At 47.6% G+C, this 26,402-nt stretch overlaps 1 protein-coding gene across 1 annotated transcript in view; it reads left to right on the top strand.

Annotated features, from left to right (window-relative positions):
* Positions 1-401: 401 nt before the first annotated feature.
* LOC126188621 (venom carboxylesterase-6-like) overlaps positions 402-26,402 on the top strand; it is a 113,551-nt gene continuing 87,550 nt past the window's right edge. The window contains exon 1 of the mRNA XM_049930223.1: positions 402-637. Within this exon, the coding sequence (XP_049786180.1) occupies positions 425-637 (213 nt within the window). The 5' untranslated portion in view covers positions 402-424. The remainder of the gene's footprint in view (positions 638-26,402) is intronic.

Below are 26,402 nucleotides of genomic sequence, written 5' to 3'. Positions count from 1 at the left end.
TTTCTACACATGTCAGAATTGTCAGTCGGTCGGGCGGTCGGTCGGTGTTGCGTGTGTAGGTCCTTAAGAACGGTGTACCTTGTGTACCCCCTTTCAAGTCGCCCAAATTACAGCAGAACCGGAGACTCTGAAAGAAATGCCGAGTGTAACTGCACTGCCGCCATCTGCATCTACGTGTGGAACTCTGTATTCAAAAGCTGCAAGCGGCAGGCAGGCGCGAGGTACGCGCATGTGGCCACTCATCCGTCAGCGGTGTAGTAACCTCACCTGCTAGGGGCCATCACAGCGTAGCTGACTGACGTGTCCCTCGGTGTGGAGGTATTTCATACGCTGCGCTTATCGTCGCAGATAAGATACACCCGTTAAAGTGCTCCAGTAGAATTGAGGATCAGAAGACGGACACGACGCTGCAGCAACATACGGTATGCGACTCCTCGGTGTTCCCTGTTTACTGTGTCTGCTGTGGGCAGTTGCTGGTCTCGCGGAGGACGAACCGCGCCCAACCAATGCCCCGGTGGTCCAGATAGAGCAGGGCAAACTCGTGGGCACCACCATGGTGTCGCGCAAGGGCAAGCAGTTCTACGCCTACCTCGGCATACCGTATGCGCGGCCACCGGTCGGTAAACTCCGCTTCCAGGTAAGGCAGCCTTGCCTCGCACGTCATTATCCCGCAAATAATTTTGCGAACAATACTAGTTACACCGCAAATGTGTAAAAGTTACGTAGTGAACCCCGCTTGCATTTTTCACAGTTTATGTACGATATATGCACGCACTACACGTCAAACTACTCGTGGGGTGGACATGACCATCATCTAATGCATGATTCCTTAATTTACCTTGTATTTGTTTTTGTGACGAGAATCGCATTAAATTGGTAAAGTGCTTTTAAATATGACTCGGAGGCAACCGTTAGGCTCCACAATAGGTCAATTTGTTGCCACAACGTTTGGCATTGACACAGTTGGCTTCGTCACCTCTCACCCAAATTATCAGCTGTTAACGTAACCTAGACCTTCGGTTACGCTACAGATCAGTCTGTCACTATAGCAAAAAGTTTCGGGGGCCCGGAGAGGAGGGAGGGGGAGAGGGTGGTATTGCGCTACCCGACTTCTGATAAATATCTTTGACGAGATTTTAAGGGGTTTTAAATTATCAAATATTTCGTCATAGTTCCTTGCAGTAACTGAACCATCATATGATATTAACTGAGAAATTCTACTTTTAATGCTGTTAGTTTTATGGTTACCAGTCCATAAAAAGGGCAGTGATATTTCCAATACGAATACAAAATGCAATTAAACTAAAATCTCACCTCGTGCTATCGTTAACATAATAGTAATAATGAGTGTAGTTCAATGAATACAGATGACAATAGCAGAGTCGTAATAGTGTTATGACAAATATGTCGTGACCTTATTGAAGTTCGAAAGCAGTTGGACCATGTCCGCGTGCTTGTCAAGTACTTAGATGCTTTGCGCAGATTGTTAGTTTCGCATATTTATTTGCGGATATCACTCACTTTAATACATTCAAAACTGGGCGGGAATTTTACATTTTCGCACATTAGTTCCTCTATTTTTACAAGAGGCTTCGTCTTGTGTGTACCTATCAAGTTACCCGGCTGTATCAGTCCTCTAGCACGCCTACCTTCTTTAAGTGCATATCTTAATTTACAGCTAGCAAATGTTATATTAGACACAAAACTCACTTTCAGCTGCTACTACTGCGTCATCAATGTAGCGTATTGTTAATTCAGTTCCATTTTCAGTGAACAAATAAACATCAGTGGCGACAATGAATTTGCCTTAAATATTTCCCAGTTCTGACTTATTATAGAAATGTTAGAATAGTCTGCACTAATTCGCTTTGAAAAAGTGGATTTGTCTCCCTCCTAAAAAAAAAAAAACGAAAAAGTTTTATTTAATTTGAAATTATAAAAGGCCTTCCCATATTTATAGCACCAAAATAAGCTCCGAAATACGACCCCCTCTGCATTTTGAATGTGCTCCTGCACTCCATATAAGAAACATTTGTCCCTCAGTGTTTATACATGCTAGCTGCTTGCAGTAAATAGACGATTGCTTTCTTTGATAAAATCTAAAGCTAGACTCTAGAGTTGAATAAATTTGACGAAAAGCAATATTTCACAAAAGTTCTATCACACTACGTCAAATATACTTGACAAACTTTGTCAAAGAAATTTGGCCACAGGAACATTCTCAACGCGTTCGCTTAAGTCTGTATTCCGTCCTTGACATAGGGTCTTTCGCGGTCCTGTGAAATTAATACTCTAGAAAGGATTGTTGTAATCAATTGCTCAACACAGTCTGAGCTGCGACAACCTTCTACACAAGTACACATGGAGTGGAAGGTTAAGCTGTACCCCGTCCAGGGTGGATTGAACCAAAAGATACCAGACATGGGGTTCAGTACGTGACCTAATGATAAGCTGTTTTTGGTAAACATAAATAAAACAGAACACTGACAGTATTTACTTTGCCTCTATTGTCTTTTTGGAACATGGTGACTTGTCGATGTGTAGCGTATACGGAGTACCAGGTTGAGTGTTTGACCGTGTGTTACCGAAGCCAACGAACGAGACGTCGCAGCAACCATAATTCCTGTTATCGTGCGTGATTTACACGTAATGAACTTTGTTGAGAGCTTTATGTCCGTTATTTTGACGAGTATATGGATTAAAGCAGACGGACAGTATCGGCAGGTTGAGTTTTACTCCTACAGTACCTTAGAATCAGTGTGATCCATGCTCAAGTGTTTAAATGCGAAACGTCCTTTTTTCTTTTATTAATCAGTCTGTCGACTAGTTTGGCGCAGTCCGCGGACAATCAGCTTGGTGCTTCAGAATTTTTAAGACAGTTAAGTGTAGTACACGTTGCGATCGACATGTGTGAGAAGGAAAACTGCCTACCAGAAACACTGGCACCCGAAACTCATTATGATTGAGCGGCGTCCAAATCCTCGTCAGCCTATCTTCATTATTGTTTACCGTAGTTTCCATAAATCTACATGGATACTATTAAAGTCACCGTTGTGTGCGTGGCGGAGGGTACCCTGTACCACTACTAGCTAGTTCCTTTCCTCTTCCACTCGAAAATAGTGAGGGAAAAGACTCTATACGCCTCTGTATGGTTCCAAATTTTCTCGTATCTTGTCTTAGTGATCCTTATGCTAAGTGAATGTTGGTGGCACTAGACTCGTTCGGCACTCAGTTTCAGAAGCCGGTTCTATAAAATTTCTCAATAGTGCTCCTCGGAAAAGAAGTCTCATTCCCTACAGGGATTCACATTTGAGTTGCAGAAGCATATCCGTAACTTGTGTGTTGTTCGAAACCACCAGTAACAAATTTAGCTGTCCGCCTCTGAATTGTTTCGATGCCTTCCTTCAATCTGCCGTGGTATGGATCAAACAGTCGAGCAATAGTCAAGAATATGCCTCACCAGCATCGTATGTGCGGTCTCCTTTACAGATGAACCACACTTACCTAAAATTCTCCCAATAAACGGCAATCGACGATTCCCTACCACAGTCCTCACATGCTCATTTCATTTCATATCGCCTTGCAATATTACGCCCAGATATTTAAAGGACGTAACTGTGTCGAGCAGTACACTACTAATGCTCTATCCGGACATTACAGGTTTGTTTTTCTTACCCTTCTGCATTAACTTAAATTTTCCTACATTTAGAACTAGCAGCATTCATCATACCAACTAGAAATTTTTTCATCTTGTATCCTCCTGCAGTTACTCAACATAGACACCTTACCGTTCATCAGTCATCAGCACATAATCGCAGTTGCTGTACACCCTGTCCGCCAAATCATTTATGTATACAGAGAACAGCGATTCTTTCAAAGGGAAATACACATTCGACAGCGCATGTCATCAAATATAACAGCACCAAAGACAGGCGTTCATTTTATGGATTTTTGGGAACAGTAAAACCGTTTCAACTTCAAACTTCCACTATAGTTCCTGAATTCAACACTGATTTTGTTATAAGTACGGATCAAACAGAAGGCATCACAGGTCGTATTGAGAGAATTTTATCGTTTTGAGGTGGGAAAGTTACAGAAACGGCAGTCGGTCACTTGAAACAAATCTATCATTAGTTTTGGACAATTTTGCGACCTTACGTATAAACGCAACCGTATCTGTATAGTGATTCGTGGGATGAGCAGAGCTATCCCTCCTAGCATACTGATGACCGGGTGTCGACGAAATAGGAATATACACGTGTTCATAAAAAGTAATTCCATCAAAGTGTATGCCGTTCTGTCGACCCTACGACGAACGCATTTACCGACCTGTGAAGAATTAACTTCGCCTATTACAGAAATGCCCTGTTCTCATTGCACAGCAAACGGACCCCCCTGCGGCTCCAGGGGTTAGAACAGGCCCGAGGTATTCCCGCCTGACGTAAGAGGCGAGTAAAAAGTCTCACACGTTTCGGCCTTTATGTGATGGTTCCCTGCAGGGTTTGACCTCCATTTTTCAAAATTTTCCCAAAGAGCGAGCCAGTTGGGGAAGGTACATGGTACATCGTGTCTATCATGAGCTGAGACACATTGCATCTTCTGTCGACGTGGATCTGCACTTCTGCTTACTCTCCAACTGTTGGGCGAGTCACCCTCCTGGTGCGTATTTTTCCATCAACTGTGCAACATCGTTTTCTACGTTGACGATGATAATGGACTTGTTTGCTTGGTTGAACCTGATATCCAGCAGGGTAGTCAGTCTGTTGTGGTGGGTCCGCCATGTACCCTGTTCGTTGTAGCCTCCTGACAACACAGGAATCGCTCTGCTGATGCGCTGATACCTCCCCACGTATGGCATGGAGTAGATGCCCATCTCCCTGGGGCATCAGGACTCCCAGCAATGGCCATCCTGCCAGGCGGCCTTTGCTGTGGCTGGGCGACGCCCTTAGGGAGGGCCCCTGGTCAGAGTGGGTGGCATCTGGGCGGATGACACGCAATGAAGTGTAGTACATCATCTCTTGGTGGTGGTCAAACTCCACCAGTCTCTAAGCGTTCATGGGCTCAATTCAATGCACAGAAGTAAGACCCCAAATGGTTCCCCTCCCTGGCCACACCATGGGAGGAATGTTAGGCTAAGAATAGGTGTGGCTCTTATTCGCCCCAGTATATTAGAGAGCTGAACCTTTCATGACGATGAGGCCTCAGTTATTTGTTGAGCATTTAAGACATGTTTGGGGAGGTGGAGGGCTTGTCCAGAATGAGATCTGGGTCAGTCTTGATCAAAACAGCATCCTCTGCCCAGTCACGGGCATTACTCACTTGTGACAAGTTGGGTGATGTTTCTGTAACCATCACGCACCATAAGAGCTTAAGTATGGTCCAGGGAATCATATTTCACAGGGACCTTCTTTTGCAGTCTGATGATGAGCTGCGCGCCAATTTACAGGGCGAGGTGTAAATTTCGTTTGGTGTGTCCACCGGGATAATCAGGTTGCTACCGGTGCCTTCATCTTGGCCTTCAGGGATGATACATCACATGAGAAAGTCAAGGTAATGGTATAATGCTGTGATGTAAAGCCCTATATCCCTCCCCCAATGTTGTGCTTTAAATGTTGGAAGTTCAGCCATATGTCTTCCTGCTGTACTTCCAGCGTCATATGTCGAGATTGCAGACGTCCATCATATCGCAATACTCCCTGCGCCCCACCTCCCGTCTGTGTCAACTGCAGAGAGCCCCATTCGCATTGTTTGCCTGAGTGCAGGCTTCTCCAAAAAGAAAGGAAAATCATGGAGTAAAAGACCCTGGACCAACTGACCTACACTGAGACTAAGAGAACATTTGAATGCCTACATCCTGTATGTATGACATGGTTTTACGCCGCCGCTACAACAGTTGTAGCCCCATCAGCTCCTCCAACCCCAGTCACCTGTCACAACTGGAAGACTACACTGCCCCCTTGATGCTGGGGTGGGGGGGGGTGGGGGCGGCACTTCCCTCCCTGTTGTTCCTGCACCACCTACCATCAGGGATACCAGTCCCCACTTCTGCACTGGAGAAGCGTAAGTCTTCTTCAGCTTCCTCTCGCTTGGAAGGGGTCCCTTGGGTCACTCCCTTCCCAGGTTTCTGCTATTGGGAAACATGGTACCTGCCAGTGGCTGAAGAGCCCAAAAGCAGCTGGTCATGGGGCTTCACGCTCATCCTAGATCCAAGAGGCTGAATCAGTGAAGTCCTCTCAGCCAGGAAAACCCAAGGAGCAGCGAGAGAAATCCAAAAAGATCCTCAAGACCAAGGGAATTACGGTAGCGCACACACCACCACTACCTATAAGCTCTGCGTCTGCAGATGAGGTGGAGATTCTGGTGTCCACTGAGGTCATAGATCTCGTTGGATCCTCAGACACAATGGATATATACTGCTCAGGCAAGAAGTCGGTGGCAGCATGTGACCCTGAGACGTAAACTGCCTCATTGAGTGTTACATGCCTTCCCAGTCTCACGATGACATCATCCTCCAGTGGAATTGCGGCGGTTTTTTCCATCGCCTGGCTGAGCTATGGCAACTGTTAAGCTTTACGCCTGCTATCTGCATTGCCCTCCAGGAAACCTGGTTCCCGGCAATGTGGACCCCTGTCCTCCATGGCTATGAGGGATATTACAGGAACCGTAGCGACTATAATTGTCAGGTGGAGTTTGCGTTTATGTCCTAAACTCAGTCTGCAGTGAAACTGTGCGCCTTCTAACCCCTATTGAAGCTGTGGCTGTCAGAATAAGGCCAACACAGGAAATAACTGTCTGGAATGTATATCTTCCTCCAGATGGTGCAGTACCCCTGAGTGTATTAGGTGCACTGATTGATCAACTCCCTAAACCTCTCCTACTTTTGGGAGATTTTAATGCCCATAACCCCTCGTGGCGTGGCAATGTGCTTACTGGCTGAGGCAGAGATTTCGAAACTTTACTGTCTCAGTTCGACCTTTGCCTCTTAAATACTGGGGCTGCCACACATTTCAGTGTGGCTCATGGTAGTTACTCAGCCATTGATTTATCAATTTGCCGCCCAGGACTTCTCCCATCTACTCACTGGAGAGCACATGACGACCTGTGTGGTAGTGACCACTTCCCCATCTTACTGTCACTGCCCCGGCATCAGGCCCATGGATGCCTGCCCAGACGCGCTTTAAACAAGGACGACTTGGAAACTTTCACCTCTGCTGTAATCGTTGAATCTCCCCCAAACGGCAACATCGATGTGATGGTTGATCAGGTGACTACAATAATTCTTTTTGCGGCAGAAAACGCGATCCCTCGCTCTTTAGGGTGCCCCAGCGAAAGGCAGTCTTTTGGTCTTCGTCCGAAGTCGCTGAAGCAATTAAGGAGCGTCGGCGAGCTCTACAGCGACAGCAGTGGCACCCTTCCCTGGAGCATCTCATAGCCTTTAAACGCCTCTGTGTCTGCGTTCGCCAACTTATCAAACAACAGAAGCATGAGTGTTGGGAGAAATACGTCTCGACCACTGGGTGTCATACATCAACTTCCCAAGTCTGGGCAAGGATCAAAAATGTTTCAGGGTACCAGACCCCAACAGGTGTTCATGATGTTAACATAAATGGCGTGTTACCTACTGACGCAATTGCGATTGTCGAGCACTTTGCTGAGCACTATGCTCAAGCCTCTGAGTCGGAGAATTACTCCTCGGCCTTTCGCACTCTTAGAAGGCGGCTGGAAGGGAAGGTCCTCCATTCACTACATGCCACAGTGAATCCTACAATGCAACATTTACAGAGGCTCCTCAGTGCCCTTGTATATTGCCCTGACACTGTTCTTGGGCCAGATCGGATTGACAGTCTGATGATTAAACATCTCTCGTCCGACTATAAGCGACATCTCCTCATCTTCAACCGTATCTGGTGCGATGGCGTCTTTCCATCACAATGGCGGAAGGTCACCATCATTCCGGTGTTCAGACCCGGTAAAAACCCGCTTGATGTGGACAGCTATTGGCCCATCCATCTGACCAATGTATTTCGTAAGCTGCTGGAACGTATGGTGTCAGCAGTTGGGTTGGGTCGGGTCCTGGAGTCACGTGGCCTAATGGCTGCATGTCGGGGCTGCTTCTGCCATGGTCGCTCTACCACTGATAGTCTTGTCCCTCGAGTCTGACATCTGAACAGCCTATTCCAGGCGCCAACACCTGGTTGTTCTCTTTTTTGATTTATGAGAAGCATACGACCTGGTGACATATCCTTGCCACACTATACAAGTGGGATCTCAGAGGCCCACTCCTGATTTTTATCCAAAATATCCTGTCGCTTCGTACTTTCCGTGTCTAAGTTGGTGCCTCCTATAGTTCCCCCATATCCACGGGAAGGAGGTCCCGCAAGGCTCCGTATTGAGGGTGTCTGTATTTTTAATGGCCATTAATGGCCTAGCAGCAGCTGTAGACACATCTGTCTCACTTTCTCTGTATGCGGACGACTTTGGCATTTTGTACTGCTCCACCAGTTACTGGTACTGCTGAGTGGCGCCTATAGAGTCATCCACAAGGCGCAGTCATGGGCTCTAGCCCAAGGTTTCCAGGTTTCGGTCCCAAAGTCGTGTGCTATGCACTTCAGTCGGCGTCGTACTGTTCATCCGGAACCAGAACTTTACCTTAATGACGATCGATTCACTGTAGTGGAGACATATCGATTCTTAGGACCGGTTTTCGACGCTACATTCACTTGGCTTCCTCACCTTTGTCAGCTTAAGCGGAAGTCCGGGCAGCACCTCAATACCTTCCGCTGCCTGAGCAACACCAACTGGGGTGCAGATCGCTTTAGGCTGCTGCAACTCTACAGAGCCCTTGTTCAATCCCGCCTTGACTATGGGAGTCTGGTTTACGGTTTGTCAGCGCCCTCAGCGTTGCGTTTACTTGACCCAGTGCATGATGGTGGCAGTCACCTAGTGACAGGAGCTTCTAGAACGTGTCAGGTGACCAGCGTCCTGGTGGAGGCCAGAGTCCCTCCATTGCAGGTTAGGCGTGCACAGCTGCTGGCCAGTTTTGTTGCACATGTTTGTAGTTCTCCTGAGCATCCGAATTACCATCTCCTTTTTCCATCCACGAGGGTTCATCTCCCGTATCGGTGGCCCAGGTCAAGGCTTCAAATTACAGTTCGTCTCCAAGCCTTTTTTTCCGAACTGAAGTCCTTGCCTTTACCACTTATACTTAAGGGCCATTCACGTACACTTCCATGGTATACACCTAGGTCACGGCTTCGTCTGGACCTTTCACATAGCCCTAAGGACTTAGTTAACCTCACTGCTCTCCACTGCCTGTTCCTCTCGATTATTGACGTGCACAAAGGCGATGAAGTGGTTTAGACAGACGGCTTGATGGCTGATGATCACGTCGGCTTCACGTATGTTCATGGATGACATATTGAACAGTATTCATTGCCCAGTGGCTGCAGTGTTTTCACTGCCGATCTGGTAGCTATATCTTGTTCTCTTGAGCACATCCGTTTATGTCCTGTGTACTGACTACAAGCTATCGATCAGTGCTACCCTCGTCATCCTTTGGTAGCGACCATCCTGGAGTCTATCTATGCCCTGGAACAGTCCAGTCGTTCAGTCTGGACACCAGGTCACGTCGGAATCCCAGGCAACGAACTTGCCGACAGGCTGGCGGAACAGGCTATGCGGAAACCGCTTATTGAGACCGGCTTCTCTGCAACCGACCTGCGTTCAGTACTACACCGCAAGGTTTTGCAGCTTTGGGAGGCGGAATGACATAACCTCAGTAGGCACAACAAACTGTGTGCCGTTAAGGAGACTGCGAATGTGTGGAAGACCTCCACGTGGGCGTCTTGCAGGGACTATGTGGTTCTCTGTCGGCTCTGCATTGGCCACGCTTGGGTGACACACGGCTACCTCCTGCGCCGTGATGACCCACCTCCGTGTCGGTGCGGCGCCCAGCTGACTGGCCCATAGCTTGGCGAGTTGTCCTCCTCTGGCTGCCCTACGACGGACTCTTCAGTTACCGTACTCGTTGCCATTAATTTTAGCTGACGACGCCTCATCGGTTAATTTAGTTCTACGTTTTATACACGACGGTGGGATTTATCATCCTATGTAAGTTTTCATGCATGTCCTTTGTCCCTTTTTCTCCACTCTAATGCTTTCAGGGTGGATGTTTTAATGCGTCGCAGAGTGGCTGGCTTTTCCTTTTTATTCTTGTAGTCGGCCAGCCACGGTCATCGGCTCTGTTGCTTTTATCCCTTTGACCTGTTTCTTGCTTCTCTCTATGGTTTTCTTTTCTTGTTTTGTCCATAGTAGTGTTGGTTGTCCTTCTGTCGTTCTTCCATTCTCCTGTTATTGTGCTGTACATCTCCATTCTTTTCTTCTTCCCCTTGTGTAATTATTTTACCAGGAACAAGAGACTGATGACCTTGAAGTTTGGTCACTTCCTCCCCTCGTATAATCCAACCAACCAACCGGATACGAGTAGAAGCGGAGTAATTAATAAAATACACGCCTATCTGTAATCAGCTGCAGACTCCAGCTTTCGAGCAGATGCTTTGATATGCTTGGTTTCTAGCAAAATTACCACGAGAGCGAGAGGAATTTAGTAGCGTTAACTAGGTTGCTTATAAAGGTATTCACACTAAAAACGTGACTGGAGTATGTGCTTTCACACTTTTCTCATGATTCTCTGAATTATTGTGCTTAAAATGATTTTATATCACGCTCGGAAATGCATTTGTTTACTTGAAACATAAAAATAAACAGGTGACTGAGTAACTAGTAATTCCCAGCCACGAGTCGACAGGCAGGGTTCGCGTGTACCCCTGATACAAGCCAGGGCCAGTGAGGGGTGATTGCCTGAGCTGCAACTTTCCCAAATTGCCGATTGCTACCTCCGTCAGGTGTTCGGGAGATACGAACAATTACCTAAGGCGGATGCGACCCCTTGTGAAGGGGCCCCCAGTTGGAAGGAACACACCATCAGACACGCTGGCAATCATGGACGATTTTCTCGCAATGAGTCACTCATCTGTACAAAGTCTACGAAACGTAAACGTAATGAGGCTAATGATTTGAAGACCCTTCCTGCTGCACCACGGTTCCTCGTGGTCTCATGTACTGAAGAATCAGTCCTTCACCACAGTAAATCTGTTTGTTATTCAAAAAGGTGTTGATGCAATTGCCGACCCTGAAAATCCTGTTCTCATTTACGGAATGGCACTTTGCTTTTGGAAACTTCTTCTGATTCTCAAGCACAACTACTGCCCGCTGCCTCGCTTCTCCATGGCTACCCTGTTCGTATCAAGGCCCATAGAACTTTGAATTCTTCCCATGGTGTGATTTACACTAGGCTGTTCGACAGTCTGAGGCCGAAATCCAATCTTACCTCTCTGATCAGGGTATCATTGCCGTCCATCGTGTAATGAAAAAGGTAGATTCCTCCTTAGTGCCCACCCACACACTTTTTCTCACATTTGATAGTGATGCTTCCATCAGAGTTCAAAGCAGTCTATGAAATTATCACAATCCTGCCGTACATTCCAAACCTGATACGGTGCTACCAGTGTCATCGTTTCAACCTCACTAGAATGTATTGTTGACACCCAGCCAAATGTGTAACCTGTGGTAGGGATGCGCACGAGGGCGAGTGTCCTCCTTTTCCCTGCTGTATCAACTGCAATGGTGGCCATGCCGCCTCCTCTCGGGATTATCCCATATATCTTGATGAGCGGGCTGTCCAAGGTATCCAGGAAAAGGAAAAAGTGCCTTACCCAGTCTCTCGCAAGTTATTGGCTAGTCACAAACCCTATGTTCTCCCATCTGGCACCTATAGTTCTGTTCTTGTTACCCCTCGCTCCATGAAGGACATGGCCATGCAGAGATGAGACCTCCAATTCAGCTCTGAGGTTGTGAAATAGCCCAATGTTAAGGTAACATCGCCATGCCCCAGTCCAGCTGTGCAACAAGCCATCAGACTCTCGCCTCAATGGGCGAAGCCACCAGCTACACAACTGGGAGGCCGCCCCCCTGCGGATCCGGGGATTATAATAGGCCCGAGGTATTCCTGCCTGTCGTAAGAGGCGACTAAAAGGAGTCCATCCCCCTCACGGGGGTAGTTAGCGCCTGCGTCCGGAGACGGACGGTTCCTCGACCTATTATTGTGGTCTTTTTGGTTTTTCACTTCTCGTTTCTTCCTTCCTTTTGTTGGTTCCTTTCTTTGCTCTTCTCCACCTCACTGTCTTCCTTACTCTTTCCCTTGACTTCTCCTTGCCTTCTCATTGCCTTCTTCTCATTGCCTTCTTCTCCTTGCCTTCTCATTGCCTTCTTCTCCTTGCCTTCTCATTGCCTTGTTCTCCTTGCCTTCTCTGGTCTCCGCCTAGGCGTTTGAGACAGTCTGTCCTCTTTCTCCCTCTCTCTCTTCTTTTTCCTCTTCTTCCTTCCTCCCTGTGCGTGCCTGAAGGCCGACCCACGCGTTCGCATGCGTAGCCGGTGACGGGGTAACGCGTGAGTCCCCGCCCTGGGTAGACATGTAAGGCACGCGCGTACCCCCTGGTAAAGGCCAGGCCCGGGGAGGGGTGATTGCCTGAGCTGATACCTTCTGACCATGCCGATTGGTCCCTCCGTCTGTTTCTCGGGAGGTGTGACCTGAGGTGTAAACATTCACCTAAGGCGGGAGTGCCCTCTGAGAGGGTCCCCACAAGGAAGGAGCGCGCCATCGGAGACGCTGTCAATCATGGGGGATTCCTCCGCAATGGATTCTACTCCATCTCTCTCGACTTCTGCCCAAAAACGGAAACGTGACCAGCCAACAGTGACAAAAGTACTACCGCCTGCCCCACAGTTCCTCGTCGTTTCTCGATCTGAGGACGGAAAGGATTTTTCCTCTGTCAACCCTTTCGTTATTCAGAAGGGCGTAGATGCCATAGCCGGATCTGTCAAATCTTGTACCAGGTTGCGTAACGGTACCTTATTACTAGAAACTGAGAGTGCCTTTCAGGCACAAAAACTGCTTCGGGCCACACTCCTGTACACGTTCCCTGTCCGGGTGGAGGCCCACCGAACTTTGAATTCGTCTCGTGGTGTAGTCTATACTAGCTCCCTCGACGGATTGACTGACGAGGAGCTTCAATCTTTCCTCGCTGAGCAGGGCGTGACGGCTGTCCATAGGGCCATGAAAAAGGTCAACAATGACCTTGTACCGACCCGGACACTTTTCTTGACCTTCGATAGTGTTAAGCTGCCATCGCGCATCAAGGCGGGCTACGAGGTTATTTCTGTTCGCCCCTATGTCCCGACACCTACGCGCTGCTACCAGTGTCAGCGTTTAAATCACACTCGACAGTCTTGTTCCAATGCGGCTAAATGTGTCACTTGTGGCAGGGATGCCCATGAGGGTGACTGTCCACCTCCGTCTCCTCGTTGTGTGAACTGTCAGGGTGACCATGCCGCATCCTCCCGCGACTGTCCTGTCTATAAGGAAGAACGCTGTATCCAAGAAATTCGGGTCAAAGAGAAAGTGTCCACCTCGGCTGCTCGCAAGCTATTGGCTAGTAGGAAGCCCACGCTGCTCCCAGCGGGGAAATACAGTACTGTCCTCGCCTCTCCTCGGACTACCAGGGAGGTAGCAACCCAGACTTGCGATCTGACCTTCAGCACCACGGTCGTCCGTTCGGCCAGTGCTAAGATCGCGCGGTCGACGTCTCCTCTTCCTCCCATCACCCCACAGACACCAGCCCCTTCATCAGCTTCTGCTAAGACGAAGACCCCGAAGTCAGATGCACGGGCCTTCAAGAAGGAACCATCCCGTGCAGACTTCCTACGTACCTCGACCTCCCAGCCTTCGACCGGTACTTCCACCAAACGTCCTTCCAAAAAGGCTCATAGGAAGCACAGTTCTCCTTCTCCGCCACGGCGCATTTCTTCTCCTGCGCCACCCAGCGGTTGCCGCCCCAGGCCGTCATCCGTTTCGCCTGGCCGCACCGCTGGTAGCAGTACATCTGGCCGTTCACCGGCGGAGGAAGCTCCCCCTCCCGGCCATCCTCCCGAGATGGCCGATGAACCTATAGACCCAATGGACGATGACTGTCCGCCTACTGATAGCGGCGGCAGTGCTCGCTCGAAGCCAGGCCCTCATCGGCCTTAGAGGTGACCCCTTCTTTCATCTTCCTTTTCTTACGATGGCACTTATTCACTGGAATATTCGCAGCATTCGCTCCAACCGAGAGCTCCGCTTGCACCGTCCGCTCGTCGTAGCCCTCCAGGAAACGAAGCTACGCCCATGCGATCAAATTGCCTTGGCACACTACACCTCTGTGCGTTTTGACCTACCCCCTGTGGTAGGTATCCCAGCTCATGGAGGGGTTATGTTGCTGGTCCGGGATGATATTTACTACGATCCCATCACGTTGCACACCGGCCTGCAGGCAGTTGCCATCCGCATTACTCTCCCCACTTTTACGTTTTCCTTTTGTACCGTTTACACTCCATCGTCATCTGCCGTTACCAGGGCAGACATGATGCAACTTATTGCTCAGCTACCTGCACCATTTTTGTTCACTGGAGACTTCAATGCACACCATCCCCTTTGGGGCTCTCCAGCATCCTGCCCGAGGGACTCCTTGTTAGCAGACCGTTTCAACCAGCTCAATCTTGTCTGCCTCAATACTGGCGCCCCTACTTTTCTTTCGGACACATCTCACACCTATTCCCATTTAGACCTCTCTATATGTACTCCCCAACTTGCACGCCGATTTGAGTGGTATGCACTTTCTGATACATATTCGAGCGACCACTTCCCGTGTGTTATCCATCTCCTGCAGCATACCCCCTCTCCGTGCTCCTCTAATTGGACCATCTCCAAGGCAGATTGGGGGCTCTTCTCTTCCAGGGCGACCTTTCAGGATCAAACCTTCACAAGCTGCGATCGTCAGGTCGCACACCTCACGGAAGTCATTCTCGCTGCTGCTGAATATTCCATCCCTCACCCTACTTCTTCTCCACGTCGCGTACCGGTCCCCTGGTGGACCGCAGCATGTAGAGACGCTTTACGTGCTCGTCGACGTGCTTTACGCACATTTAAACGCCACCCTACAGTGGCGAATTGTATCAATTATAAACGATTACGTGCTCAGTGTCGTCGTATTATCAAAGAAAGCAAGAAAGCCAGCTGGGCTGCTTTCACAAGCACCTTCAACAGTTTTACTCCTTCTTCTGTTGTCTGGGGTAGCCTGCGCCGGCTATCTGGCACTAAGGTCCACTCACCAGTTTCTGGCTTGAAGGTCGCGAATGACGTCCTTGTGGCCCCTGCGGCTGTCTCCAATGCCTTCGGCCGCTTTTTCGCAGAGGTTTCGAGCTCCGCTCATTACCACCCAGCCTTCCTCCCCCGCAAACAGGCAGAGGAGGCTAGGCCACCTAACTTCCGCTCCTCGAATTGTGAAAGTTATAATGCCCCATTCACCATGCGGGAACTCGAAAACGCACTTGGCCGATCACGGTCCTCCGCTCCAGGGCCTGATTCTATTCATATTCAGATGCTGAAGAACCTTTCTCCTGCGGGTAAAGGTTTTCTTCTTCGTACATACAATCGCATCTGGATTGAGGGACATGTTCCCGCATGCTGGCGCGAGTCTATTGTTGTCCCGATTCCTAAGCCGGGGAAGGACAAGCACTTGCCTTCCAGTTATCGACCAATCTCGCTTACCAGCTGTGTCTGTAAAGTGATGGAGCGAATGGTTAACTCTCGATTGGTTTGGCTGCTCGAGTCTCGACGCCTACTTACCAATGTACAATGTGGATTTCGTAGGCGCCGCTCTGCTGTTGACCATCTGGTTACCTTGTCGACCTTCATTATGAATAACTTCTTGCGGAAGCGCCCGACCGCGGCTGTGTTCTTTGATTTGGAGAAGGCTTACGACACCTGTTGGAGGGCGGGCATTCTCCGCACCATGCATACATGGGGCCTTCGCGGTCGCCTCCCTCTTTTTATTCGTTCCTTTTTAATGGATCGACAGTTCAGGGTACGTGTGGGTTCTGTCCTGTCCGACACCTTTCGCCAGGAGAATGGGGTGCCACAGGGCTCAGTTTTGAGCGTCGCTCTCTTCGCCATCGCGATCAATCCAATAATGGATTGCCTCCCAGCTGATGTATCAGGCTCCCTTTTCGTGGACGATTTTACCATCTATTGCAGCGCGCAGTGTACACGTGTCCTGGAGCGCTGTCTTCAGCGTTCTCTTGACCGTCTTTACTCCTGGAGTGTCGCCAATGGCTTCCGTTTTTCTGCCGAGAAGACGGTCTGTATTAACTTCTGGCGCTACAAAGAGTTTCTCCCACCGTCCTTACGACTCGGTCCCGTTGCTCTCCCAATCGTGGAGACAACCAAATTTTTAGGCCTTACATTTGACAGGAAACTTAGCTGGTCTCCACATGTCATATTTGGCCGCCCGTTGTACCCGTTCTTTAAATGTCCTCCGTGTTCTCAGTGGTATGTCGTGGGGAGTGGATCGAACCGTCCTACTTAGTCTATATCGGTCGATCGTCCGCTCCAAGCTGGATTATGGGAGCTTCGTATACTCCTCTGCACGGCCATCCATCTTACGCCGCCTCAACTCCATACAACATCGGGGTTTACGACTTGCGATCGGAGCATTTTATACTAGTCCCGTAGAGAGTCTTCATGCTGACGCTGGCGAATTGCCACTCACCTACCGGCGCGATATACTGCTTTGTCGGTATGCCTGTCGGCTACTGTCAATGCCCGACCATCCGTCTTATCGTTCCTTTTTTGACGACTCTCTTGACCGTCAATACGGGTTGTATGTCTCTGCCCTGCTACCCCCTGGAGTTCGCTTTCGTCGCCTCCTTCAACACCTTAATTTTTCACTCCCTGCAACCTTTCGAGTGGGCGAGAGCCACACGCCACCTTGGCTCCAGGCTCAGGTCCGCGTTCACCTTGACCTCAGCTCGCTCCCAAAAGAGGTCACCCCCGGTTCGGTCTACCACTCCCGTTTTTTGGAACTTCGTTCGAAGTTCATCAACATGACTTTCATTTATACAGATGGCTCTAAGACCAATGACGGGGTCGGGTGTTCCTTTATTGTCGGGGCACAAAGTTTCAAATACCGGCTCCATGGCCATTGTTCGGTCTTCACAGCTGAGCTCTTTGCCCTCTACCAGGCTGTTCTTTACATCTGCCGCCACCGACATTCTGCTTATGTCATCTGCTCAGATTCCCTGAGCGCCATCCAGAGCCTCAGTGATCCGTACCCGGTTCACCCTTTTGTACACCGGATCCAACGCTCTCTTCAGCAGCTGGTGGACGTTGGTTCTCCGGTTAGCCTTATGTGGGTTCCTGGCCATGTCGGTATCCCTGGGAACGAAGCTGCAGATGCCGCGGCCAAGGCTGCGATCCTCCAGCCTCGGACAGCTTCTTGTTGTGTCCCTTCGTCCGATTTTAGCAGGGTCATTTGTCGGCGCATTTTATCGCTGTGGCATGCCGATTGGGCTGCACTTACCGACAACAAGCTTCGGGTCTTAAAACCTCTTCCCGTGGCTTGGACGTCCTCCTCACGCCCTTCTCGGCGGGAGGAGGTCGTTTTAGCCCGGTTAAGAATTGGACACTGCCGGTTCAGCCATCGCCATCTGCTGACGGCTGCGCCGGCGCCGTTCTGCCCATGTGGGCACTTGCTTACGGTTAGACACATTTTAATGTCCTGTCCAGATCTTAACACCCTGCGCCTAGATCTTAACCTGCCAAATACTTTCGATGCCATTTTAGCGGATGACCCACGAGCAGCTGCTCGTGTTCTTCGTTTTATCAATTTGACAAACCTCTCTAAGGACATTTGATGATGCTGTTTTTTAATCCTATGCCTGTCAGTCTGTCTTTTATCGTGTTTTCCCTTTTAGTTGTTGTTGTCAACTTGTGCCTCGCGGTGCATTCTTAGAGTAGTCAGGGCGCTAATGACCATTGAAGTTGTGCGCCCTAAAACCACAAAAAAAAACTGGGAGGCCGGAAAGGTCAGGTGTACTCCCGTGAAGACTTCCTATGTCCCTCTAGCCAACCAACATCCGAGTCTTCCTCTAACTGGAAAGGCTCAAAGAAGTCCAACTGCCAACAGACTTCTCCTTTGCTGACTCTCAGATCTTCTTCGACATTGTCGACATGTGATACCTTAGGCTGGATGGCCTCCATGTCGCCATTGAACACCACCAACCGTTTTTCAGCGATGGATCCACAGACCAATCGCACAAGCAAGCCGATGCTTCTGTGGACCCCATGGAGCAAGAGCTTCCTGCTTCTGTGCCCTGTAGTAGCGACGCTGAGGTGACATCTCTTCCTCGTGACTCTCCTCCAGTGGAACGTTTGCGGCCTTCGGTCCCACAAAGAGGATTTATGGCTGCTTTTAACATTGCAGCATCCCCTTGTACTCTGCATTCAGGAAACGAATTTGCAACCTCATGACCACTTAGAGCTTTCACATTTCTTCCCAGTTCATTTTGACCTTCCCCCTGAGGTCGGCATTCCATCTCAAGGGGACGTCATGCTGCTCATACAGAATGACATTCATAGTCAGCCCATCTTCCTGACGACCCGTCTTCAAGCTGTTGCAGTTCGCCTTTTCCTTCCCCACCTGTATTTTTCCCTCTGTACCATTTACATCCCTTCGTCATTCGATATTACCAGGGCGGACTTCGTTCAGTTTATTGGGCAACTACCTCCACCATTCATCCTACTCGGTGACTTTAATGCACATCATCCCCTTTGGGGTTTTCCCAGGACCTGTCAGAGAGGTGCCCTCTTGGCTTCTTAACCAAATTAACCTCTTCTACCTTAACACTGGAGCACCCGCTTTCCTTTGATTCCTCGCACACCTATTCCCATTTGGACCTATCTTACTGCACTGCCCAGCTTGAGCATCATCTTGAGTGCTCTGCTCTTTGTGACACCTACTCGAGCGACCATTTCCCATGTGCTATCCGTTTGCTGACTCCTACCCCATCTGTGTGCACTCCCTCATGGCAGCTTACTAAGGCTGACTGGCAGCTTTATTCCTCCCTGGTGACCTTCGAAGAAAGATTTCCCCAGTTGTGATGATCAGGTGAAATATCTCACAAACGGTATTCTCACTGCTTCAGAACGTTCCATTCCTCACATTTTCTCTTTACCATGTCGTGTTCAAGTCCCTTGGTGGACTGAGGCATGTCGCGACGCAATTCGCGCATGGAGACGTGCTCTCCGCGTTTTTAATCGTCACCCGACGATGGCAAACTGCATTCATTATAAACAGATGCATGCAAGTGCCATCGCATTCTTCGATATAGCAAAAGAGCTAACAGGATTTCATTCACTAGTTCTTTACAGTTCAACTACTTCCCCTGTTGTGTGGGCCAACCTCCGACGGCTCTCTGGGATCAAGATCCATTTCCCAATTTCCAGTCTGACAGTAGCAGACGATGTCATCGTGGAACCTATTGCTATCTCCACCTTGGGCCGCCATTTTGCCGACATTTCGACGTCTTCCCACTTTCGCACTGCCTTCCTCCATCGGAAACGATCGCAGGCGGCTCGGGCGATACCCTCTCTTCTCTGAATCGTGAGTGCTACAATGCCGCCTTTACTATGGGGGAGCTAGATCATGCTCTCAGTTCATCCAGATCCTCTGCCCCAGCGTCAGACCCGTCCACAATCAGATGTTGCAGCATCTTTCTCCTGCAGGCAAGCACTTTCTGCTTAACACGGACAACAGCATTTGGGCAGAGGGCAGGCACATTTGTCAGACGTTGGCGTGAAGCCAACGTCATACCCATACCTAAGCCTGCTAAGGAGAAAAACCTTGTTTCTAGCTACCGCCCCATCTCTCACCAGCTGCGTTTGCAAGGTGATGGAACGTATCGTGTGGTGGCTCTAGTCTCGCAATTTACTGACGAATGCGCAGTGTGGATTTCGAGCGTGACGTTTTGCAGTTGACCATCTCGTTACTTTGTCCACCCAAGTCATGAATGGTTTTCTGCGGAAATCCCAGACTGTGGCTGTGTTTCCGATTTGGAGAAGGCCTACCACATCTGCTGGAGACCTGGTATTCCCTGTACTCTTCACGTGGGGCTTCTGTGGCCGCCTGTCCTGTTGCCTTCAGGAATTTTTAAAAGACGGAGTTTTCAAGGTGCGTGTGGTTCTACCTTGTCGGAGACCTTTATACAGGAATACGGTGTGCCTCAGTGTTCCATCCTGAGCGTTCTCCTCCTTGCTATGGCCATTAACCCTGTAATAGCCTGGCTCCCTTTTTGTTGACGAGTTTGCCATCTATTGCAGTTCTCCACGGACCTGTCTCACTGAGCGGCGTCTTCAGTGATATCTTGATCGTTTTTACTCCTGGAGCATCGGCAATGGCTCTAGTCTTTCCACTGACAAAACTGTCTGTATAAATTTTTGGCACCAAAATTGGTTTCTCCCACCATCTTTACATCTTGGGCCTCTTGCCCATCCGTTTGTTGAAACTACGAAATTCCTGGGACTGATGCTCAATAAGAAACTATAATGGGCCTTCCATGTGTCTTACCTGGCAGCCCCGCTGTATGCAGTTCCTCAGTGTCCTATGTGTCCTCATTGGTAGTTCCTGGGGTACCGATCGAACCACCATCCTCCGTTTGTACCTGTCCCTTGTCCGTTCGAAACCCAACTATGGGTGCTTTGTTTATGCGCCTGCACGTCCATCCCTTTTATGCCGTCTCAACGCTATCCACCATCGTGGCATCTGTTTGGCCACTAGTGCCCTTTACACAAGCCCGGTTGAGAGTCTATGCTGAAGCTGCTGAACTACCACTGTCCTACCGCCCTGACTTTCTGCTCAGCAGGTATGCATCCCGTTTGTCCGACATGCGTTGCCACCCATCCTATGCCTCATTCGATGATTCCTTTGATCACCAGTATGGGTGTTACCTCCACTTTCGGCACTTCATACGGCGGCTTAACTTCACACTACCTGAGACTTTCCCAGTGGGTGTGAACCCTTCACCACCTTGGCTTCGCGAAGTGGCCCATGTTAACCTTGGCCTTCATTCGCTTCCTAAGGACAATACTCTAGCCTCGCTCTGTCGCTTTCAGTTTCACGCCCTTCGCATGAAACTTCGCGATAGTACCTTTGTATACATTGATGGCTCTCGGACTGACCGTGGGGTCGACTTTACCTTGTGTCATTGGCACGGCACCCGTGCCTTTCGATATCTGCTTCCGGCACACTGCTCAGTATTTACAGCCGAGCGCTGTATCAGGCCACGAAGTAAATCCGGCGACTAAGCCTTTTAAATTGTCCTCTGCTCACACTCACTCAGCGCCCTTCAAAGTCTATGTGCGCTGTACACCGCCCATCCATTAGTGCAGCGGGCTGAGGAAAACTGTCACTTGCTCACTCTTGGTGGAGCCAATGTGATGTTTTTGTGGGTTCCCGGTCACGTCTGCCTGCCAGGAAACGAGGCTGCTGATGCTGCTGCCAAGGCTGCAGTCCTCTTACCTCAGCCCGCTAGTTCCTGTATTCCCCCCGATGATCTCTGTGTTGCCGTCTGTCAGGAGGCGGTGCCCCTTTTTCATCGCCAATGGTCCTCCCTTCACGGGAATAAGCTCCGGCTTATTAAGCCTCTCCCAGCGGCTTGGATGACCTCCTCTCGGCCATCCCACCGGAAAGAGGTCATTTTAACTAGGCTGCGTATTGGGCACTGCCTTTTTAGCCATCGTCACTGATAAGTGGCGCTACCCTACCACTTTGTACACATTGCGCCCAAGTTTTAACCTTCCGCCACTTCCTGATGGAATGCTCATTTTTTAACCGTTTACATTACCGCTTGGGTCTGCCGTCTGAGTTATCGGCCGTTTTAGCAAATGACACGCTGGCTGTCGACCGCGTTTTGCTTTTTATCCACAAAGCAATCTGCTGAAGGCCGTTTAATTTTTAGTTTTGGACCGTTTCTGTATGGTGTCTTTTTTAGCCCTTCTCCACGTGCCTGCTTTTAGCTGTCCTCTGTCAATTGGGACTAACGTACGGTCGTTTTTAACTCCTGTCTGACTTCGTGTTCTATAGTTTTGATTTGGGCGCGTATGACCCCAGTTGTTTTATACGCGCTAAAGCAAAACAAATCCATATCCAATAAAAATAACAAAAATCAGTGAAATGCTAAAATTTATATATTTTTCATTTTCAATTAGACATACTTGCTACTAGCTAACGTTACATATGATTAGTCCTGATAGAATCTATTTTAATAACATTGAAATGCTTATTTCTTTTATCAATAATCCACTAGCGGTCTCGATATTACAAAAAATATTGATGTCATTGATGTTACATGCTTCTGCGACAACAAAAGAAAAAAGATTGGATTTGAACAATGAGCGCAAAAAATCGATACAATTGCTCTTAGCCGCTACGCTACCGCCTCGCCAGCTTTAATTCCTCATACCTGAACTGATGTAGCATCAAAACTTTAACGGTCATTTTATCGAAAACGATGTCGTGGTGGCACCGAAGGCGAAATAAGAGTCGCTTTATTTATCATACTTCCTTCACTAAGCGAAGTTTCGGCTGTCACAAAGCGACATATGGTGGGTTCCCATTGTTAGGGGTGACCCTGCAGTAGACTGGCACATTAACTAGCCAGTGACCTAATATATAACTGACCATGCTCTCGTGTCTTATCCATATTCGCTACTAAAATTATTCATCTTGACGAAACGTCAAAATACTTTGTGGTTTGGTTAAACTGCATTCTGAAAGAGTTCGAACAATAATTTGAACACCTAAATTATCAGACTAAAACTAATGAAGACTCGCTGTGTGTCTATAATAGAATAAACTTCTCCTCTGTCTAGTCATAGATTTGGACATCCATCGAAGTTGGACGAAATTGTTTCGGACACACGCGTGGTCATCAGTGCAAAGTAAAAATGCTTTGTTTTGAGGGACGGAAGCAGTTTGTACTCGATGCGCAGCAGTTGTAATGCCAGTTACAGGAAAAAATGTATGTTCCAAAGGCTATTTGCCACGATCTAATGAAAAAAAACATTCATTTTAAAGTCATATCAAAGTACAAGAATCAAACCGTTTCTTGGTTTCTGAACTTCTCATAAAAATTGTATGAATTCTTTCTGTCTTGATAGCAGTAAGACATTGCTTTACAACTGATTACTAGTTTCGGTTGTCTCATGACAATCTGCAGAAAACTCACGCTGAAAGTTGTGTGTCTACGTACACTGTAGGCTCCAACGCCATCGCTTGAAAGTGTGTTTCGGCACATGCTCGCCAATGGATCAAACTTTCGATACACTCTTGCTGCAATTCTGAACCATGCTTGTTAAGTAGCCTACCTGAATACAACGTTAACATATCCTTCCTGCGTAACACGCCAATGTTAAAAATATAAAAGTATATTTCTTTATCATAAGCGTGTTAGCACTTGTTAAAGAGGATAAGCCAACATTGTCGTCAGGTGGCTTTCTTAATAAGCTTGGTTCAGAGTTGAACTTTGTAACTTCGTTGGTGTAACGAACAGTGTATCGAAAGCTTGACTTACGAGTAAGTACGTGCTGAGATATCATTTCATGCAATTCATTGCAGCTTACATTGTACGTAGACACACAACCTCTATCATGGGTGGTGTAAAAATGGTCGTCTAGCAACTGAACTAGTACTTAGTTTTAAAGTTATGTATTATGCGTTAAAGGCAATTAGAAAATCTGTATAATTATGATAGTTTCAGAAATACAGCAGATCGCTTGTCTCAATCACCTGATGCCGGTTCTTACTGATTCGTATTGTAAAGGGTTGTTGCCCAAGAATTAATAGAATTTCAAGATATGTAACATCCTAATACTTTCTACTATCTCGCTTAAGTTACATTATGTAACAGTCATCTAAGATAGTAGTAAAGGTGAATTGTAACACACGTTATGGAATGCTGCACTTCAGTAAGACACCGGGCAAGGAACCGGCCGTCATGGCGCCACTTAAAAATTCTGCCTCTCGCCGTATCTCAGAGCAAATACGTAATCTTTCACTAAGTGAGATCTGTATTAGAGTGCAGACCTCCCAGTTAAATAAAAAAAAATAATTGCGTCATCGTTTCTAACGATCACAGATCATCTTTGACAGCATTGTTATATTTTAAAGTCAGCATAAAAAAATTATTTAGCTAATAACACGTAAAAAAAACTGAAATGTGCATAAGCGCAGCATGTAGCCATGAAGTCGCCAAAATCTTCATATGAACCTTGTCGTGATATTCATGAGTATAAAAAGTTTTTGTTCCTCGGCTGGAAACGTAAATCTACGTTGAGTTGTCAGGAAAAGGTAGAATGAAAACACTTGCACGGCCAACACTCAAGTTTGAAGATACTCAAATTTTGTTTGTTACTTTCTTCATTTATACACATCAAGAATTAAAAGTTAATCGTCTAAACTGTTGCAGGAAGATAGGAATCTAGGGCAACCTCTCAGAAGGTCGGAAAACAACAAAAATAGACTTACGTACAGACGTTGAAAAGAATCTTAGAAGGTACAGAGAAGTTTGTCTGAAGTCGCTGTTGCCCATGAAACTGTAGTGTATAGATGTTCATTGTGAAAAACATTTTTACTCCCAATAACTAGGATTTAATGTCCGATTTTCAGATCTGCTGGCATGTCCTATTTATGATGAATCATTTTCCTATATGACCCAGCAGTACCAGTTACTGCTCCCATCGAAGACTGCGTCTTACCACGCAAGAATTCTAGTTAATGTTTATAGACAGACGCCTTCATTTGTGCCTTCAGTTACTGGAGTACGCAGGAGATACTCAGATTTTGCTAAGTTTATTACACAATTTTCTTTCAAAGACACAGAAAAGTTCGACATTTCACAAGTGTCGGAACAAGTAGCGAAAGCACAATGAAATTCCTGTTGATATATCATGCAAATAGGGAAAGCTTACGGATGTCGAAGTAGCTTAGAGCTACCGTCAACGTAAATCTTGGTTTGATAAATTTCTGATGTATGCATCAACCCACTATAGGTGCAAAAAGCACGGTTTCATTCTGCAGACAGCTTATGTATGGTCCTTCATTGCGATGTAAACACTGCAGTAAAGATTCTTTCCTGATATAAAGCCTTGATTATGAAGTCGTTACTTCGAAATGTACACGGGTGTAGTAAAAGTGCCATAAACGAAGTTGAATTTAGTTACTAAATTTTACATTTGCTTCTTTATTTATCTCGGTTTGCAAGAGCCGCCACTATGGTTACCATATAGTATTTGAAGTTTGCTATACTCTTTACTACGATGTGAACTACCTCACTCGGTTATTAGATACCTAAATTATAATATGGAATTCTACCAGAAGGAACTTCCAGCGCATATGCAAAGCAAAGCCATAAATGAATCACTTCATGTCCAAGAAAAATCCCAAGAAGAACTCATCTAAACTGTCGTAGCGTTTGTGTTTGGACAGATGCAACCACTAAACGCAATATTGAACTCTAAAGTGTGGTTTTAATGACATGACAGATGAGTTACTTGTTTATTCTGATTTCGTTGCTTCATTCTAAGCACACTTCTGCTGGTTTTCATATTGCTGGTGTGTAACGTAAAGTGTCCTGGATGAAGAGCCTGTCTTTGGGGCTTGTAGTGTTTCTGGAAGACATGTTGCTGTTTGGAGTAGTTGAATTTTGTATCATCCTAGGTTATCGATGACGAATGGCATCAAACAACACTGTGGTCATCAGTCCGAAGACTTGATTCAGCTACCCACGCTGGTCTACCTGTGCAAGCGGCTCTCTCTCTCAATAGCTATTGCATCCTGTACCCATTTCGACCCACCTTATTGTAGTCAAACCTTAAGCTTCCTCAAAGATTTGTACCTCCCACCCTTCCATCACTACTAAACTACTACTTGATGTCTCAAACGTGTCATATCAAACGATCTCTCATTTTAGTAATGTTGTCATAAATTTCCCCCCAGTTCGATTCAGCACGACCTCGTCAGTTACCCGACCTGCCCATCTAATCTTAGCATTCTTCTGCGGCATGTATACTCCGATGGATCAGTATATTTAGTGGAACCTTATTCTTCACGACTCCTGGCTTCCGTGGTTTTGAGAGTTAGATCAGCACCTTGGTACACCTGGTACCTCTGATTACACGAAAAGTGCAAGGGCACACAGAGAATATACTCGTATTAACTGGTACATGATACTACTTGTATTCCAAGCTGCATTTAAGACCATATCAGCATACGTACTTAGATACGATAGCTGTGCTGGGGCATTTGAGGAAGTCACAAGAGGTTAGTTTCCAACAATACCGTCCAGTCACATTGCTGTGATCACCAGTCAAGAGCCTGAGTAACCACGTTTAGTGGCCAGAGAAATATGGTAAA

Source organism: Schistocerca cancellata, chromosome 5 (genome assembly GCF_023864275.1).
Source record: "Schistocerca cancellata isolate TAMUIC-IGC-003103 chromosome 5, iqSchCanc2.1, whole genome shotgun sequence".
In the NCBI taxonomy this organism is placed as follows: Eukaryota; Metazoa; Arthropoda; class Insecta; order Orthoptera; family Acrididae; genus Schistocerca; species Schistocerca cancellata.
Note: the sequence above shows the minus strand (reverse complement) of the source record. Positions and strands in the feature narration are given on the sequence as shown.